Source organism: Vulpes lagopus, chromosome 6 (assembly GCF_018345385.1).
Source record: "Vulpes lagopus strain Blue_001 chromosome 6, ASM1834538v1, whole genome shotgun sequence".
Lineage (NCBI taxonomy): Eukaryota > Metazoa > Chordata > Mammalia > Carnivora > Canidae > Vulpes > Vulpes lagopus.
This window is the reverse complement of record NC_054829.1, coordinates 69,392,866-69,413,013: the sequence shown is the minus strand read 5'-3', so window position 1 is coordinate 69,413,013 and position 20,148 is coordinate 69,392,866. Positions and strand designations below refer to the sequence as shown.

The 20,148-nt window shown below is 47.5% G+C and overlaps 2 protein-coding genes and 1 non-coding gene across 4 annotated transcripts; 1 reads left to right on the top strand and 2 right to left on the bottom strand.

Annotated features, from left to right (window-relative positions):
• Positions 1-1,260: 1,260 nt before the first annotated feature.
• On the bottom strand, positions 1,261-4,288 carry SDR39U1 (short chain dehydrogenase/reductase family 39U member 1). 2 transcript variants are annotated; one of them, XM_041759227.1, is made up of 6 exons: positions 4,222-4,288; positions 3,835-3,941; positions 3,667-3,749; positions 3,182-3,303; positions 2,257-2,400; positions 1,261-2,015 (listed from the first exon to the last, which is right to left on the bottom strand). In XM_041759227.1, the coding sequence occupies exons 1-6, from the start codon at positions 4,235-4,237 to the stop codon at positions 1,603-1,605; spliced, it is 885 nt and encodes a 294-aa protein (XP_041615161.1). In that variant the 5' UTR covers positions 4,238-4,288; the 3' UTR covers positions 1,261-1,602. The 2 variants fall into 2 exon arrangements, with proteins under 2 accessions (XP_041615161.1, XP_041615160.1); XM_041759226.1 differs by having other exon boundaries at positions 4,180-4,245.
• A 557-nt stretch (positions 4,289-4,845) lies between these two features.
• On the bottom strand, positions 4,846-4,949 carry LOC121494017. The gene has a single exon (XR_005988664.1). It is a non-coding gene; the product is annotated as a U6 spliceosomal RNA (small nuclear RNA).
• Positions 4,950-18,350: 13,401 nt separating this feature from the next.
• LOC121493440 (28S ribosomal protein S36, mitochondrial-like) lies at positions 18,351-19,386 on the top strand. Its single transcript, XM_041759300.1, has one exon. The coding sequence runs from the start codon at positions 18,936-18,938 to the stop codon at positions 19,260-19,262; it is 327 nt and encodes a 108-aa protein (XP_041615234.1). The 5' UTR covers positions 18,351-18,935; the 3' UTR covers positions 19,263-19,386.
• Positions 19,387-20,148: the final 762 nt, after the last annotated feature.

Sequence of the window (20,148 nt, the reverse complement as noted above, 5' to 3'; positions counted from 1 at the left end):
CCTGTGCCAGGAAACTGACTACCTCCAAGTTGTATATTTCATCTGTGGACAGTATTGGTCTGTAGACCTTTTTTATTTTTTAAAAGATTTTATTTATTTATTCATAAGAGACACACACACACAGAGGCAGAGACCCAGGCAGAGGGAGAAGCAGGCTCCATGCAGGGAGCCAGATGTGGGACTCGATCCCCGGTCTCCAGGATCACACCCTGAGCCGCAGGCGGCGCTAAACCGCTGCGCCACTGGGGCTGCCCAGTAGACCTTCCTTTAGCACAGCCCCCCACTGTACTTTTCTGTGGCCTCTACCTTTGAGGCCAGTCCTTCCCTCAGGAACAATGCAGAGCCCACCAATTTCCTGAAGAGTAGAAGATCAGATAAAGAAGTAGGACAGGTGCCCCTGGATTCTGTACTGTCTGGGCTCTGCGGTAGGTCCCTGGACATGATCCTTTCAGGCTGTGACTTCTCCCTGGGTGGCACAGCAAGTTGAGTACTGCCACCTCAGTTCTTCACTCTAGCAACTAATGTGGGGAGCTGGATGATGATGGAGAGAGTCTCAGGGTCCCAGTGTCTTCACCCTTCCTCCCCATTGGTGTTTTACACCACTAGCCTGTACTGACCTGAGCTGGGGGCAAGTGTGTTGGGAAGAAGCTAGTTAGGAAGTGACAATGACTCAAAGAGCCCATAGTCCTCTGGGACGAAAGGAGATGGGCTAATATGGCCCAAATTTGGGCTAGGGAAACTGCTGGTTAAGTTATGGCAGGTAACCAGGGCAGCAGGCCAGGGGTATCCTCTGCCCTTTTGTCCTAGGGACCCTGAATGCCTAAGTGGCCTCAATCAGATGAGAGGCAAGTCCTAAGCATCTTATAGACAGGGATGTTGGCTTTGTCCTACCGCAGCTTGATGATCTAGGAGACCAGCGTGTGATTGCTTTATTAATTCACTGCTGTTCAGTGAGATTGAAGGCTGTTCTAGACTGGGGCCTTGTCTCTTCCTCTGATGGTACCCTAATGACACTGTGTGGATAAGTATGCAGGGTGACAAGAGAACCTACTGGAAATGGATCATCATTTCTCTCATTTTCTAGTCTCCACCTTTATAACCTCATGCCCTGGATTTATTACCAGCTCTTGGCAATGGAGGGACCAAGAGAGAGAGAGATGTTGTCCATTAGAATATTCAAAATCCCATGTAGAGTCATCTGGCATTTTCTTGGACATAAATTCCAGGAGAATCTAGGCCAGAGAGGTGAACTGAAGCCTGTGAGATAATTTATCTTTATTGTCTCAGTCGCAGAACATTTTCTACACAACACAAAGAATAACTGGGATAGTAATGGGACATGTAGGGAAGGGAAACCAAACTTGGAAATTCTTTTAAAAGGAGTCAAGAGGTTAAGGACCCAATCTGAGGAGACTGCAACTTTGAGACAGTGGACAATCAGTTAAATAAGGTGGAGCAACAGAGCAATGAGGAGGAGGGCAGGGAAAGGAACCCCTAAGAACCAGATAGTTTCAGGTCTCAGAGGAATACCTGAGCCTATTCAGTCTGTAACCAGCAAGCCTCTGTAGGACAGGCTGCAGGCCCTGCCAGGAGCCTCCCCACTTAGGCTACGACTTCCTTCAAAGCAGCCCCCAACTCTGGGAAGGAATACCGGTAGCCAGAGGCGAGTGTCTTCCGTGGGACCACCTTCTGGCCCTCCAGCAGCATGATGGCACGCTCTCGCCCAAAGACAGCTTGTACCACCATGCCGGGGAGAGGAATGAAGGCTGGGCAGCCCAGGGCGGCACCCAAGGCCTTGGCAAACTCAGCATTTGTAGTGGTGGGGGCTGGAGCCACTCCATTCAGGACCCCTTGCACGTGGCTTGCTTCAAGTGCATGGACCAGGATTCCTGCCAGGTCCTGGATGTGAATCCAGGGGAAGAACTGGTGGCCTGAGCCGATGGGGCCCCCTAGGCCCAGGCGGAAGGGCAGCAGCATGTGATGGATGGCACCACCCCCACGGCCCAGCACAACCCCTAGAGCAGGCAAGAGGGAGGATGTAGGAGGCTCCTCAGCCTCTAGGCAGTTCCACTGTTCCTTCCCACTTTCGATACCAACTTAGCTCTGTAGCAGCTGAGGGGTGTGGCTCTCTGGGGCTTTTGGTCCTCCCACCTACAGGCTGGCCAGAAATGGCAGCCTCTAATCATTCTCTGAAAGCTCAGCTCCCCCACTCCCCCAGCCCAGGGAAGACATTCCAACCAGGCCCCTGGTTCTCACCGGAGCGCACCACCACCTGGCGTGTAGACTCTCCAGGAAGCCTGGCTGCAGCTTCCCATTTGGTTACCAGGTTGGAGAAAAAGTCAAAATCCCCTCCTGGGCTGTCCTCATCATACTCCGCAGTCAGGCTGGGCTGGTAGTAAGCTGCCGGTGGAACAGCACTGGTTTGCCCCAGTGTCCTTGGTCCTGGCTGGCTTTTTGCACCCGATGTTCCTCGTGCCCCCCCCCCCCCCCCCCCCGGATCTTCCCATGGGAAGACAGTGCCGTATTTTTCCCTTTGAGCTACTCCATGGGTTGACCTGTTCTTGCCCTGGGGTAACTTATCTTTAGTTGCAGGGCTAAGCTGAGGGGCTGCTAGAGTGTAGTGGTTAAGAGTAAAGACTTGGGGGCCAGGCTGCCTGAGATTTACTCTTAGCTCCACCATTTATTAAGCCTGTGACTTCAGGCAAGTTATATAACCTATTTGCATCTTTAAAAAGGGAATAATAACAGTGGCTATCTCATAGGGTTCTTGTGAGGATTAAACGCTGTTATATGTGTAAAACACTTAGAATAGTGGCTGATATATATTCTAAAATTGTTTGTAATTATCTAGTCTCAATGGTGAAATACAAGAATCAGGAGTTCTGTTCCTGAAGAACTGTGGTGTGACAAGTCCTCCTGTGCAGGGACTTGGCAGCAGTTGGGACTTTTTCAGGCATCGGGAGCAGTGCCACTATCCCCTCTTCCTCTAGAGATCCCTGTTTCTCAGCGAAAGTATGCAAAGGCCTGGAGAAATATGCATGGATTGAGGGCCTAGGAAATTCCTATGCTTGGATAAGACCAGCGCTCTGGGATATGCATAGCTAGAAGAGCCTGAGCTAGCCCCTCACTGTGCAACCTCTCTTCCTCTGGCTAATATAAAGGGTGGTGATTTGGGACATACCTACACCAGTGACTAAGACCCAGGCCTGAGGGGGTTGAGGGGCCTTGTTGATGGCTCTAGCCAGTATCTGGGTGGTCTCCAAGCGGCTGCTGAGAACCTCTTTTTGGAAGGTTTCATTCCATCTGCAGGAGAAACAAGAGGGAAATAAGCCACTAAATACATTCTTGAACATATCCCTTCCTCTTTCCCTGGGGCTCATCCAGACCCATTTCTAGCAAACCCCTGCCTTGTGGCTTAGAGAAATGGTCCATCTCTCCTGAAGAAAGAGAAGGCATACATTTTGGGCATCCTGAGTATAAGTGAGGATGAAAGTCAACAGCTGAGGGCAGAAGGGCAGGTGGGTGTGGAGGGAGGAGTGGGGAGCGATGAGTAGTTCGCAATAGTTTAGTTCTCAATCTGACATTCTCCAGGGCTCCCGGTTCTCATCAGGGTCACACCGTCCTCCCTCTGCTCTGAAGGGGATCCGCTCCAGGGCCCTGGCTGACCTTCGGAGGGGGTTGAGGATGTTCTCTCCAGCCAGGTTGACAGCGGCATCGCAGCGGGGCAGCCCCGACGTGGCGAGCTCATCCTGTTAGAGAAAACACAGTGCTTTTCCGTGGGCGGGGGCGCCGCCAAGGCAGACCTGGCCCACGGCTTCCGGAGGACCGACATACCCACGTGATGCGGCCGGGCCCGGGCTTTCGGGAGACCAAAGTCACTTCGTGGCCCCGGGCTTTCAGCAGCTGGGTTAGGGCTGCCCCAATGAAGCCCGTCCCGCCACCTGCCCAGAAAATACAAAGTGTTTATTGTCTCGGGGTCGCCCTCCGTCCCCGCATCCGGCCCCCTCCTCTGCTCCGCCCCTTCTCGCCCCCCTCGCGATGCCGAGGAGACACGGGTCCCTGGCACTGGGGAGATTCGGCGTCTTGAGGTAGGAGGCCAAGGCTGGTGCACGATCGCCCGTGCGCGAGTCAGCGCCCGCCCTCGGAACCCGCCTCCCACCTCCCAACCTTTGTCTCAACCTTTCGGCGAAGCCGCCCCCGGCTCTTTCCGCCCTCCCTCACCCACAAGCACCCGCATCGCGACCAGGACCCAACGCGCCTGCGCGAGACGTGGAGGGAGGGGAGGGGGAGCCCCCAAGCGTGGCGGCGATGGCGACCTCTGTGCGCATGCGTCTGTGGGAAGCGCGCTCCAGGGAGGGAGGGGGCGGGCGGGATTGGGACTGGGCGTGGCCCCGCCCGGCGACCCGGAAGAATTCCTGGAGGAGGCCGCGGTGTCTCACCGGGGCGGCGGGGGCGGCCGAGTGGGCGGAGGAGGGAGGGAGGGAGGCAGGGAGGCGGGCCGGGGAGGGAAAGTTTTAGTGGAGAAACAAAACAAAACAGCGACGGCGACCCGCCCGCGGACCGGCAGCCTGTCGGCTCAGAGCGTCGGAATCTGGGTCGGTCAGTAGCGATGCCAGAGAATTCGGCGGCCCGTGCTGCGGATTTCTTTCGCCCCGGCCTCTTAGTTTATCGCTTCTTCTCCCTCGTCGGTTCCTTCCCGTCTTCCAAAGTTCCCCTCCTCTGAAATACAGCTCCAGCCCTTCTCTTCGAATGCTAATGCCCTCCCTTTGTCCGTCTGCGTGGCCAAACCTCTCAAAGGAGCGGTGTCCATTTTCAGCTCCCCAAGTCACTCCCTTTTTTTTTTTTTAAAGCATAGGACGCTTTGCGAATTTGCGGGTCGTCCTTTTGTAGGGGACATGCTGATCTCTGTAAAGCTCCAGTTTTAGTATTTGTGTTGCTAAAGTGAGCACCGCCCCCGTCTTGGGCCTTCATCGTTCATTGACTCTCGCCAAGATCGCCATTCGCGTGTCACCAAAATGCCCGGTTTTCAGTCACTTCTCTTGTCCTCTGTTTCACTGGACACTTGCTGGACACTTGCTTTGTTGGACCCTGGCTCACGGGTGCCAACGCGTCCCGGTGGACGCCCCAGAGACTCAGACCCCAGACAGGCAGATGCAACAAGCAAGAGGGTTTATTGGACGTTTGCGCAAACGGGCTCTCGGCCTCCGAGGTGGCAGAGCCCCGATTAGCAATTACAGGCATCTTTTAAAGGCAAAAAACCGCGGGAGTAGCATAGCATTCGGGTTATGACATGATCGATTTCTTTGAAGGTCAAGACGACCATGTTCAGGGACTTTTCCAGTCAGGGCGAGGGGGGCGATAGTTTTCTTATCTCGGAAAAACAGAATGTTTTTGTTGCTTGAATTCATGGGAGGCGCCTGGATGGGCTGCCTCTGGGTTAGGCCTGGGCCCACTCACGGGGGCGGGGGTGTGGGGTTTCTTCAGCTTCCTTTGGAAATGCTCCTCTCTTGGCGTCAGCTAAAGCCGCAACTCTCTTCTGGGTCTTTCTCCGTCTGTTTTCAGTCTCCTGCCTCCTCTCAGGTCTTAAAATGTTGGTATTTCTGGAAGCTGGGTCCTAGGACCTTCCTTTCTTCCCTCTGCACTTTCTCCCAAGTTATCTACGTTGGTCAGTTTGAGTCCAGACACCTGGTTCCTGGACCTGCAGAGCTATAGTTCTGTTAGTTGCATTACTGACTTAGGTCTACTTTCTGTTTTGTTCCCTACTTCATTGTCTTAGCACCTCTTATCAACCATTAACTTTGCTTTTTTCACCCCTACTCCCTGTTTACCGCTGATTGTAGAAAACTAATGAGGACTGGACAGTAACATTTGTCTTGAAGTTACCTGATGTACCTGGTATACCAGATCCTGATCAACCTCTCATTCTCTGGAAAAACGCATACCTCCAGTTTGCCCCCTTTCAGAGTTTCAAGAAACCCCTCACCTTCCTCTTAAGTACTCCCTCTCTCCCCAAACATACATAGTAAGCTGTCCCTAGGCTCAAAAGAACAAGGCAGCTTTGGGAGTGACCCCCTGCCTTCCCGTCTGATAATAAAAACTTTCTTTGCTTCAAAACTGTCTCAGACATTGACTTAGGGTGCACCAACAGGTGTCAGTTCTGTAACAAATTCAGTTACCAGTTTTTCAGAGACTTCCCAAGATCTTATGCAGGGGAAATCTCTCCTCTGACCTCTTTTATATATATATATATATTTTTTTTTTTTAATTTATTTATTCAGAGAGAGAGAGGCAGAGACACAGGCAGAGGGAGAAGCAGGCTCCATGCAGGGAACCTGACGTGGGACTCGATCCCGGGTCTCCAGGACTGCAGGCAGCGCGAAACCGCTGCGCCACCTGAGCTGCCTTCTCCTCTGGCCTCTTGACCCCTATTAAAACTTCCTACTAGGGATCCCTGGGTGGCTCAGCGGTTTAGCGCCTGCCTTTGGCCCAGGGCGTGATCCTGGAGACCCTGCGATCAAATCCCACGTCGTGCTCCCGTTGCATGGAGCCTGCTTCTCCCTCTGCCTTTGTCTGTGACTATCATAAATAAATAAACAAACAAAACCTTCCTACTAGACATGTCTTCTTGGATGTCTGAAACCCTGCTGATTTTACTTACTAAATATCTCCAAGATCCATCTATTTCTGTTTATCTCTGCCACCGCTAGTCTTCAAGTCGTTATCCTCTTTCGTGTAAATTTCTGCTGTAGGCTCCTAGTAGGTCTCTCTGCTTCTAAGGGTTTCTCCTCTCCAAACTGTTCCACCTTGCAAACAGAATGATTTAAAACCCTCTGGAAGAACATTATGTTGGCTGTACTCCTAAAAAATCTCGCATTGCATTTCCTGGATATGCTGGATACAATTTAACACATTCCCATTTAAATGCATTGTGAAGGGACGCCTGGGTGGCTCAGCGGTTGGGCAGATGGAGTTGGGCGGTTTGGCTCAGGGGTGATCCTGGGTCTGGGGATCAAATCCCACATCAGGCTCCCTGCAAGGAGCCTGCTTCTCCCTCTGTGTCTCTGCCTCTGTCTGTGTCACTCATGAATAAATAAATAAAATCTATAAAAAATAAAAGACAAAACAAAAAAACCTACCAAATCTAAAATGTTTCCAGAGAAGACATTAAAAACATGAGATAGGGATCCCTGGGTGGCGCAGCGGTTTGGCGCCTGCCTTTGGCCCAGGGCGCGATCCTGGAGACCCGGGATCGAATCCCACATCAGGCTCCCGGTGCATGGAGCCTGCTTCTCCCTCCGCCTGTGTCTCTGCCTCTCTCTCTCTCTCTCTGTGACTATCATAAGTAAATTAAAAAAAAAAAAATAAATAAATAAATAAAAACATGAGATAGAGACAACATACTATTAAAAAATTCCAGTGGAATTGATAAAAAGTTAATTTATAAAAAGTTAATAAAAAATTAAAAATAAAATGATTGAAAATTAAAAATGGAGTGAATAAGTTTGGTATTGGTTAAGAAATGATTAATTCGATTTTTAAAAAATTATTTATTTGAGAGAGAGAAAGTGGGTGAGCATCAGGGAGGGGCACAGGGAGAGGGAGAAGCAGAATTCCTGCTGAGCAGGGAGCCTGATGTGGGGCTTGATCCCAGAGCTCTGGGATCATGACCTGAGCTGAAAGCAGACAATTGACTAGGCCACCCAGGCACCCAAGTTAATTAGATTTGAAGACATTACCCAGAATGCAGCAGAGAGTCAAAGAGGTAAAAAATATAAAAGAGGGCGTAAGAGACAAAGAAGATAAAACGAGAGATTCAAACTCTTCTATTGGCAGACTCAGAAGAAAGGAGACAGGGGAGGGGACACAGAAAATATTTAAAGAGCTAATAGCTGATTATTTTTCCAAATTAATGAAATATATGAATATTCAGATTAAATAGGCAAAATGAATCTCAAGTAGAATAAATAAAAATAAATCCATAGATTATTTACCACAATAAAACTATAAAAACAGACAAACAAGTATTAAAAGAGGACAGAAATAAAAGACAGATTATCTATAAAGAAATAACAGTTAGGGGTGCCTGGGTGGCTCAGTGGTTGAGTGTCGGCCTTTGGCTCAGGCTGTGATCCCGGGGTCCTGGCATCGAGTCCAGCATGGGGCACCCTGCATGGAGCCTGCTTCTCCCTCTGCCTATGTCTCTGCCTCTCTCTCTGTGTGTCTCTCATGAATAAATAAATAAAATCTAAAAAAAAAAAAAAAAAGAAATAACAGTTAGATGGGCAACAGACACCTTTGCTGAAGCAATAGGAGCCAGTGGAGTAATAAAATAAAGGCTTCAAATGCGAAGAGAAAATAATTGCCACCCTAGAACTGTTTACAAACTGGAATTTAAGAATGAAGGTACACCAAGGGTACTATTAGACAAGCCAAAAAAGAGAGCATTTACTATCATCAGACTTATAAACTTTGCAGGAAAAAAGAGCATGATCTCAAAAGGAAGATGTGAGATGCAAAAGAATAATGTTCAAAAAATTTGTAAACAAATGTGTAAATATAAGCAAATATTGGCCATATAAAGCAATACAATAATATTTGATTTGTGGGTAAAAATTGAAACAGAACTAAAATATGAGTCACCAATAATGGAACTGGAGCTGAGTTGCTGGGGAAGAATAACAATACTGAATAATATTAAACTTTGTGACATATACATTTGAAAAATGAAGGCAACTATTACATATTAGAAATAAAATGTGCACTTCCAAGTCAGTAGAAACAAGAGAATAATCGAATCAATTCAAAAGAGTTATCAAGAAATAATAAAAAACGAAAGCTTAGACAAAATAGGAAAGCTCAAAGTAAGATAATAGGGATAATCAGTATCTATAGATTTAACAGACTAAGAAATTGAAATAACTAGATGCACTGGAGTTACAGATTTCACCATGGATGGATCTTACAACTATAATGTTAAAGCGAAAAGGAAGTTGCAGGAAAGTGTTCACAGTATGATACTATTTATTTTAAGATTAAATATAGGCAAAATAATGCACTTTTTATTGAGGAGACAGGTTTGTGGTTAAAGTAAAAGAAATACATAGGAGTGAAAGTGGAAAAAATCCCAGGATAGCATTTACCTGTGGGGGCCAGCAGGAAAGCAGTCAAGGAGGAGCACTGGGGGACCTGACTTCTTATTTTTTAGGTAAAGTGGTGGGTACCGTGCTCAGCAACTTTTGCTGTTTCAGGAAGCAGCTGTGGGGGAAGCTGTCCCGTTTTGGTGAGTGAAATCCTTGTGATTGCTACAGACTCAGAAGAGACCCTTGCTTCCTGAAGGGCAAACCAGCTGCATTTGCACCAACACCCAGATACAGGCAGAAATGTCTCATGTCTTGTTGTCTGGCTTTTAGCTTTGAATATTTTAGCTGCTGAAGGGTCAGTCAGGTAGACTGTGAGAGCTGCAAACAGTTCAACGTAACTAGTTCAGCTGTAAGAGGAGAGGCTAAGAAAGAAGTCAACTCACTCATCCCCAGGACCCAGACAAAGAAAGACTTTAAGAAGTTTGAGTATGGTCAGCCAGGACCTGTTCCTCACCAGCCCCCGGGAGAGAAGTGGTTGCTGGGAGCTAGCACTGTCCCTGTCTATATCCCCTCCCACGGAGGACACAAAGCTCTGGAAGGAACTCCTGCCTTACCGCCGTGAAGTTATTGATGAAACTCCACTGTCCTGAATCCATGGTCTAAAGGCATCTGGTTTAACAGGACCTCCCCTCCCTCTGCCCAGTCCCCAGCTCACTGTAAAAGACAAAGCCAGGAGAGAAAGAAGAGGTGGTCAATAATAAGCATGGTCCCTCTGCGTGGTGAGGCCATCATCCCAGGGCACACCAGGGAGCCAAGACTTAGGGGGCTTCCTGGCTGCTCCCTCAGCTTGGGCAGGGGCAGGGCAGGATGGCTCTGCTGGTGACAGGCACCTCTGCCCTTCCCCTATGCTGTTTCTAGGTGTGTGAACGTCTCCTGCTTCATTTTGTTTGGGCAGATTTTTGCAACTTCTCTTAGGCTCTGGGATGTTACTTGCTAACTGCATTCATGTTATCATTTCACATAGTTTCTTATTAAAATATGGTAGAAGCCGCTGATCATCCAATCAAAATCCTAATACTGGAGACATAGAAGATTAAGGTTCTTAGAACCCCTTCCCTCCCTTTAAAGATAGTTTCCTTTGACCCCAGCGTTTGTGGTGAAAAAAGCAGAGTTCCTGGAGTCTCACCCTCTGTGGGAATGCCAGCTTTTCCCCCGGGCTGTGTGGGGGGGCCATCTTCTCTTCTCTCCTCTCTTCTCCATGAGAGTTCTAGATGCCACCCTCTCCTGTCAGACCTCTATCCAGGGATCTGTTCCCATTGAGGCCTTACTCAGGAGTTGATACCTTCTTACCTCCAGCATCAGCCCCATCTCCTTCTGTCCTTGGTCTGGACCTGCTGTGAAGACCAAGTGCTTCCTGAGATCTCTCTGAGTCTAGTTTCCAGAGCAGTGAATGAGAAATGAAATGAGCCGAGGATTGCCCTCCTATGGACTCTGCCAGTGCTGGAGTGTGTGTGTGTGTGTGTGTGTGTGTGTGTGTGAAAAAGAGCGAGAGCGAGACAGAGACAGAAAGAGACAGAGACACACCCACAGAGATTAGACTCTTGTCAGGCTGAAGGGAAATGTTCAGTATGAACGACAGCTCTTCTTGTACCACCAGAGGCCTCACTAGTCCAGAAATTCCATTTCCTGCCCTCTCAGAGGGATGCCATGGTCGGCAGACTGTTACCAGTGTTCTGTTATTTATTCATTGGCCTGTTAGTACTATTTGGCACCCATTTAGGGAAACTCTCAAAGGCGGGGGTGAGGTGGTGAGAAGCCAAAGGATGCTTCTATTATTCTAGATGGAATGGACGAAAGAATGAAACATGAATCTAAAACAGCAGAGCTCTCTCCACCAGGGATCACCTGACCAGTCCAAGGAGTAAACAGAGAGGTTAGAGCAGCCATTACTTTCATGCAAACTGTGCTGCTTGAGGAAGGGGTGGAATAGGTTTTGTTAGGGTAGAATTAGAGCTGCTGTTTTTACCTTGGGTTTGGGATGAGGCCGCAGGCAGGCAGGCAGGGTGTGAGCTGCACTTCCTTTAGTAGTAGCATTTATGCCCAATTATATCCAGCATCCTTGTGGGAGAAGGGAGATCACAGATACAGTAGGAAAATTAATTAATGACAAATTGAAAGGTAAAATATTAAAGGTAACCACCCTGTAAATTAAGAAAGAAAATGTCTGCATTAATGTTTTCAGGCATTTAGGGAAAAAAAAAATCCTCACTGGTGATTAACCAGCATAGTCAAAGAGGCTGGTACAGGTAAAAATAAATCTTTAAAAAATATGGTCAGGGGTGCCTGGGTGGTGCAGTTGGTTGGGCACCTGACTCCTTGTTTTGGCTCAGATCCTGATCTCAGGGTTGTGGGATCGAGCCCTCATGGGGCTCTTGGTTCAGCATGGAGTCTGCTTGAGATTCTCTCCCTTACCTTCTGCCCCTCCCGCTCATGCTGTCTCTCTCTCAAACAAATAAATAAATCTTTAAGAAAACTATGGTCGGGACACCTGGGGGGCTCACCAGTTGAGCATCTGCCTTTGGCTCAGGGTGTGATCCTGGAGTCCCAGGATCGAGTCCCACATGGAGCCCCTGCAGGGAGTCTGCTTCTTCTTCTGCCTGTATCTCTGCTTCTCTCTCTAGGTTTCTCATGACTAAATTTAAAAAAAAAAAAAAAAGAGAAAGAAAACAATGGTCGAAGGACATCTGGGTGGCTCAGCGGTTGTGACCCCAGCCTGGGGATCAAGTCCCGCATCGGGCTCCCTGCTCAGAGGGGAGTCTGCTTCTCCCTCTCCCTCTCCCTCTGCCCTTCCCCTGCTCCTATGTGTGTGTTCTCTCTTATACTCTCGGTCTCTCTCAAATGAATAAATAAAAACTTAAAAAAATATGGTCAAATTGGCTGGGTAAGGAAAAAGAGAGGTCACTGGATGGCAAGAGTTAGATATCAACTAGAAATAAGGTAACCAAAACACTGAGAGGGACTGGGAACAGCTTAACAACAAAAAATCCAAACTTTTTTTTTTTTTTTTTAAGATTTTATTTAATGGAACAGAGAACATACACGCATGCACGAGCAGGACAAGGGGCTGAGGGAGAAGGAAAAGAAGGTTCCCTGATGATCAGGGAGCCCGACTCAGGGCTCAATCCTCGGATCCTGGGCTCATGACCTGATCTGAAGGCAGGCCTCAACCAACTTAGCCATCCAGGTGCCTGCAAAATCCAAACATTAATCAATCAATCAATTAATTAATTAATTATTTTTAAAAAAGATTTTATTTATTCATGAAAGACACACACACACATACACACACACACACACACACAGAGACAGAGAGAGAGAGAGAGAGAGAGGCAGAGACACAGGCAGAGGGAGAAGCAGGCTCCATACAGGGAGCCCAAACGTTTAATTGCCACGGGTTACCTGAGTATCCCCTGTAGTATACCGTAGTGCAGTTGTATTCATTCATTCTACTGTGGATGGACTTTTGGATTGTTTCCAAGTATCATGTTCTTATGAGCATTCTTGTTCATGCTTTATGATGCAGGTCTTCCTTTTGAGTATATTCCTAGAAGTGGAATTGAGAGGTCAGAGGATGTGCATGTTTTCTGCTTCTCAACTGATACTGTCAAAGTGGTCGAGTCTGTTTACAGGCCCTCCCGCACTGTTTAAATATATTTATTTATTTATTTATTTATTTATTTATTTATTTATTTATTTATTTTTAAGTTGTTCCCAGTCCCTCTCAGTGTTTTGGTTACCTTATTTCTAGTTGATATCTAACTCTTGCCATCCAGTGACCTCTCTTTTTCCTTACCCAGCCAATTCGACCATATTTTTTTTTAATATTTATTTATTTATTTATTTATTTATTTATTTATTTATTTATTTATTCAGAGACAGAGACAGACAGAGACAGAGACACAGGCAGAGGGAGAAGCCGGCTCCATGCAGGATCACACCCCTGGCTGCAGGCGGCGCTAAACCGCTGCGCCACCGGGGCTGCCCCTCCCGCACTGTTTAGACGAGTTCCTGTTGCTCTCCTTGCAGGTACTGATATTATTAATCTTGTAGCCATTCTGGTGAGTGTGTAGTGGTATTGCATTGTCGTTTCAATTTGTATTTTCCTGATTGCAAATGAGGTTGAGTGCCTTTCACATGTTTATTGGCTATTTGGATATCTTGTTTTGTGAATTTCTTGTCTCTTGTCTGCATTTCTATTGCATGGTCTGACTTTTTTCTTATTGCTCATAAAACATTATTTATAAATTCTGCGTGTGAGCCCTTAGCTGGGCATATGTCATAGATACAAGGATCTTCTTCCACTTGGTAGCTTGCTTTTTCACTCTCTAAAAGATGTCTTTTGATAAATAAAGGTCATTCTTGTTGTCCAATATATCAAATCATTTTTCTTTTGAGACAGTAGTTCTTTACTAGAGGTGACTTTCAGATAAAATACAGGACATCTAGTTAAATCTGAATGTCAGATAAACAATGAAACAAATTTAATAGAAATATTTCCTACATAATATTTGGTACACATACTATTTTGCTGGTTTTTTAAAAAGATTTTATTTATTTATTCATGAGACACACACACACACACACACACACAGAGGCAGAGACACAGGCAGAGGGAGAAGCAGGCTCCATGCAGGGAGCCCAACGTCAGACTTGATCCTGGGACTTCAGGATCATGCCCTGAGCCCAAGACAGGTGCTAAACCACTGAGCTATCCAGGGATCCCTATTTTGCTGTTGTTTATCTAAGATTCAAGTTTAACTGGGTGTTCTGTTTTCTCCCTAAATCTGGCAGCTGTACCCCCGGGGACATTTGACAATGTCTTGGTGACATTTTTGGTTGTCATAATTGGGGTAGTATTGGCAGTGGTACTGGCATCTAGTGGGAAGCTGGGGATGCTGTTGAACATCTTACAATGCACAGGACAGCCCCCATAACAAAAATTTATCCAGTTCAAAATGTCAGTAGTGCAAGATTGAGAAACTTGCTTTACTTTAGTGGTTTTTGTGTGCCTGGAAGAGATCGTTCCAAAGCACAAGGTAAAAAGATACTTTCTTGTCACATTGTCTGGGGGTTTCATTGTTTTACCTGTCATGTGTGGACCACCTGGAATTGATTTTTGTGTGTGAGATGAGGTCAAATTTCATTTTCCTCATGGATATTCACTTGGCCCAGCAGTGCGTTCTGAAAGGACTGTCCTTTCCCACTATCCTGCAGTTGTTCCTTTGTTTAGACCAAGTGTCCATAGATGAATGTGTCTCTTTCTAGAGTCAATTCTGTTTCATTGCTCTAATTAATTGTCTTTGCATCAACATCTCATTGCGCTAATTACAACAGATTTAATAAATCTTGGTTTCTGGGAATATTTCAGATTGGATTTTCCCAGAACACACCATGATACAAAGATTTGAGTGCAAGTAGTTTATCTGTGATGTGATGCCTGGAAGCATCAACAGAGGAGTGGAGAGGAGAAGTAGAGTAGGAAAGGAAAGAGGGAAAGAAAATACAGGGTATGTTACTGAGCAGATAACTGCTGTGGACACCTGGGGCTTCATCTCACCTGGGACTTTGGGGAGATGGTGTAAGACATGCCTCAGAGTTGTCTCATCAGCCGAGTGATGACACTGGGTTAATTAAACACCAGTTTCCATCCCTTATGGGTTGAGGCTACTTTAGGGGCCACTTCTCTTCTGCTGTGTGCATTGGCTAAACATGCACCTATTCCAGGGAAAGCTTTTAGGGAAAGAGTTGTGGATGACTAGAGTAAGAAACCTTCTGTGGAAGCACCCTTCAGTGAGCAGGGACGGAGTAGGGACAGAGTCAGATCATCTCTTCCGTCTGAAATGGTCAGGTCCACTCCTGCCTTACACTGAGTTCATTTTGCCTTGTCATTGATTCTTCAAGGTAGCGGTCATTTCAATTTACATAAAATGTACACACACATATATATATTTTGGGTATCTTATGGAGGCTGAGAAAAATTAAGGCCATCCCACCTAAAGTTTAGCATTAGCACAAGTACAGCCATCTTAGGCCCCTGTGAATAAGAGCTGAACTTTATGGGAAAAACTGCAGAATGTCCTCAATGTCCTCGGCAGGTAATCCCATATCAGAAAGACAACAGAGCCCACACCCGTGGTAGAAAGTCCCATATTAGAAAGAGAACAGAGCTCAATGCCCTTGAAAGCCCCATATCAAAATGTAAACAGAACTTGAGAAATTCCTCCATCCCTTCTGAAAATCCCCTAGACCAGCCTATAAAAAAACCCAGCTGTAACCCACTTCGGGGTCCAAGTCCCTGCTCTGCTGTGTCAGGTTTACTTGGACCCAAGCTTGAGCTTGCAAATAAACCCTTGTGCGCTTGCATCGGTGTCGGCGTCGGCTCCTTGGTGGTTTCTTGGATTCGCAGTCTTGGGTACAACATATGGGGGCTTGTCCGGGATCCGAGAGACCTCCAGGACCCTATGTGGAGACTTTCACGCATGGTGAGTGCATTCAACTTTTTCCACCTTTTGCGCACATATTCTCTGAGAGCTCTAAACTGTACTTCTACCTGTAGGAATTCCAATGTGTATTGGGTCAGCTTTGGCTTAGGCAGCGCGCTGGTGGGCCATCAACTGGGGGTCTTGAGGAGATGTCCTCGCCCCTGCCTGGAGGACGGGGTCCTCATCTGTAAGGAGGATGGGGGTCCTCATCTGTAAGGAGGATGGGGTCCTCATCTGTAAAGGAAGATGGGGGTTCTCATCTGTAAGGAGGATGGGGTCCTCATCTGTAAAGGAAGACGGGGGTCCTCATCTGTAAGGAGGGCTGGCTGCCAGCCCTTCGGGTTGCTTTCTGTTTTGCCTCCGCAGCCGCACAGGAACGTTTGTCTGTTACCGTGTTCTTGTTAACTGTTTGTGGGCTGGTCTGTGTTACTATGTCCTTGTTAACTGTTTGTGCATTTGTCTGTGTTGTTGGGTCCTTGTTAATCGTCTTTACTGTCTGTGTCTTGGTGTGGATTGGGGACATAATGGGGGAGACAGAAACCACTTCCCTGTCTCTTATGTTCTCCCACTTCTCAGATGCTAGGGAAAGAGCTTGTATTCTGAGCATAGACATATGGAGAGAGAGATTCCAGGATGGCCCCGAGAAGGTACTTTTCACCTACCTATTATCTTACAGGTTAAGGCCGCGATCTTCAGGGACAAACCGGACGGCCACTCTGACCAGGTGCCCTACATCCTGGTCTGGCAGGACATAAGCGAGAATCCCCCTCCTTGGCTAAAACCATTTTTACTCCCCAAAGCACACAACTCGGCTGAAGGTAAGGAGAGACTCCGGGTCCACTGCCAGACTCTAATGGCAGGTCTCCAGGCTGTCGTGTGCAAGCCTCCCAATCTGGCCGAGGTATGGTTATGTAAGACAGGGTAAGGATGAGAGTCCAGCAGCCTTCCTAGAGAGAATACTAGGAGAGAAGAGCTTGCAGGACTTATAGTAGCAGAAAGAGTCTATAATAATAAAGTCCGGAAGAGCAACAAACCAAACTAAGTGACCGGCAGACCCGAAACCTGGCCAAGATCCTACTGGCCACAACCATGGATGACCCACAGGAAAGATGGAGGCACCCCAAGAAGCTGGCTTCAGGGACAGGTAAGGAGGATGGCCCTGGTCCCTGTCGGGAGCACCCTAAGCTGAACAAAAACCAATGTTCTTATTGCAAAGAAGAGGGCCACTGCGTGAAAGACTGTCTTAACAAAAGACCTCAGGCCCCTGACAAGATCTTGGAGATGGAGGACCTGGATGACTAGGGGAGCCGGGGTTCGGCACCCCTCCCCAAGCCCAGGGTAACTCTCAGAATGGAGGGGCAACCTGTTGAATTCCTAGTCGACATTGGAGCACAAGATTTGGTTTTATTACAACTCCAAGGGAAATTGGCAAACAAGACTTCATGGGTGCAAGGGGCCACGGGCACCAAGCAGTACTCATGGACTACCTGAAGAACTGTGGATCTCGGCATGGGCCGGGTATCCCATTCCTTCATGGTCATCCCTGAGTGTCCCTACCCATTGTTAGGTCAGGATTTGCTCACCAAGATGGGGGCACAAATTCGCTTCCACCCCAAAGGGGCAAAAATCCTAAACAAGGAGGGGCACCCTATTCAGGTGCTTGTCCTGAGTTTAGAAGACAAATATCGTCTCCACCAAATGCCCTCAGCCCCAATGACTGACATTGACCATTGGCTGCGGGAATTTCCCCAAGCGTGGGCAGAAACTGGGGGAATTGGGCTGGCCTGGCACTGACCGGCCATATACATAGAACTAAAGCGGGGGGCAGACCCTGTCAGGGTCTGCCAGTACCCCATGCCGCTCGTAGCGCGTAGGGGAATCACACCCCACATACGGCGACTACTGGACTCGGGCATATTGAGGCCTTGCCAATTGGCATGGAACACTCCCTTGCTGCCGGTTCGGAAACCACACTGTAACGATTACAGGCCACCCCAGGACTTAAGGGAAGTCAACCGGCGAGTAGAGGATATGCACCCTAAGGTCCCAAACCCATACACCTCTTCTATTTAAAAGATGCCTTTTTCAGCCTGCCTTTAGCACCCAAGAGCCAAGACCTCTTCGCCTTTGAATGGATGGACCCTGAGAAAGGCATCAATGGCCAGCTCACCTGGACTCGACTACCACAAGGATTCAAAAATTCACCGACCATCTTCGATGAGGCCTTACATGAAGACTTGGGTGAGTTCCGTTCCGAGCATGCTCATTTGATACCCTGTTGGCGGTGGAGGACCAGGACACATGCCTACGAAGCACCAGGGACTTGCTCCAAACCATAGCGGCTCTAGGATACTGGGCCTCAGCTAAAAAAGCCTAGATCTGCAGAGCAAAGGTGAGCTACCTTGGGTACAAATTAAGGATGGATAAAGATGGTTGACGGATGCATGGAAGGAAACCGTCTTAAGGATCCCACAGCCACAAACTGTCCGCCAGGATGGACAGAGGCATTTCCCACCAAACATGCAGCACAGACCGTGACCAAGAAACTGCTGGAAGACATCTTACTGAGGTATGGTTTTCCTGTTAGAATTGGATCAGACAACGGCCCAGGATTCGTCTCTAAGGTAACACGGGAAGTGGCACTAGTACTTGGGGCAGATTGGAAATTATATTGTGCATATAGGCCCCAAAGCTCAGGACAGGTAGAGAGGATGAACAGAACATTAAGGGAGACCTTAACTAAATTAGCCCTGGAGACTGGCAGGGACTGGGTGACTCTCCTCCCCTTTGCCCTATATAGGGTGAGGAACTCCCCATATAAGATGGGACTGACTCCCTACGAGGCCATGTTCGGTTTTCCTCCACCAATTAAAACCAATTTAAGACCAATTTAAAACCCGAGGTGCTTGCTGAATTTGATCACCAACTCTTTTTCTCCCTCCAAATGTTACAACGAACCCATGAGCAGGTGTGGCCTAAGCTGAGGGCCCTCTATGAGACTGGGCTACCCCCGGACTCCCGTCGATATCGGCCGGGTGACTGGGTGTACGTCCAGAGATACCAACACCAGACACTTCAACCTTGCTGGAAGGGACCCTACATTGTGATCCTGACCACTCCCACCTCTCTCAAGGTTGACGGGATTACTCCCTGGGTCCATTACACCCACCTCCGGCCAGCTGACGCACATGCTGTTCTCAAGGACTTTGTTCCAGAATGGAAAGGCCAACCAGACAAGGACAATCCCCTAAAGCTAAGACTGTGCCATTCTCACTTACCCCACTAATGTTGCTTCCCCATTAGCCATTTAAAAATGTGCACCCGGGTCATGATGGGCAGCAAGATGGTGTCCGCCAGCAGGGTCGTTCAGGTAGTCAAGTCACATACACCATTAATAAGGTTCCCTGACAGAAGAGACAATCCTAAACCTAATGTATCAGAAGTTTTGAGATCAGCAGGACTACTGTCTCATTCTTCTTCAATTTCACAGCATTCTAAGGGAAGTAAATCACCAGATTTGCTGATGCATCATGGTCCACCAGATACTGCAGAAATAATAAAAACATTACCTCAGAAATACAGAAGGAAACCTGTGTCTCAAGAAGAAATTGAATTTATCCAACGTGGAGGTCCAGAATAATCACTGACAGTGTGGCTGCTGTTTGTCATCAGACAAAAGAATAGTCTTTACAATAAAGAACTTCCAAAATGGCACATGAGAAATTATACAGTAAACAACTTGAATAAATACTCTGTTAAAAAAATAAAAAAAATAAAAATAAAAATGTGCACCCAATTCAGCCTTGCTTTTAAAGTCTTTTAAGGGTTAAAAAGATGGGAGCATCTTAACTGTAGAGAGGCTTTTGCAAGCAAGGGGGGGTTATGTGTTGCCCCAAATGAGGAGTGTTGCTTCCTTACTGACCACTCAGGAATAGTCCGGGAATCTATGGCAAAAGTCAGAAAAGGTTTGGCTAGATGCAAACAGGAGCAAGAACAGCAACAAGGTTGGTTTGAATCATGATTTAATCATTCCTACTGTCTCACTCTGAGACCAACCTGGACCCATGATTGGGTCCTTCTTTAGGTTCCTCTGAGAGGGGGAAATGTGGAGGCTGAGAAAAATTAAGGCCATCCCACCTAAAGTTTAGCATTAGCACAAGTACAGCCATCTTAGGCCCCTGTGAATAAGAGTTGAACTTTATAGGAAAAACAGAATGCAGAATGTCCTCAATGTCCTCGGCAGGTAATCCCATATCAGAAAGACAACAGAGCCCACACCTGTGGTAGAAAGTCCCATATTAGAATGGGAACAGAGCTCAATGCCCTTGAAAGCCCCATATCAAAATTAAACAGAACTTGAGAAATTCCTCCATCCTTTCTGAAAATCCCCTAGACCAGCCTATAAAAAACCCAGCTGTAACCCACTTCGGGGTCCAAGTCCCTGCTCTGCTGTGTCAGGTATACTTGGACCCAAGCTTGAGCTTGCAAATAAACCCTCGTGTGCTTGCATCGCTATCGGCTCCTTG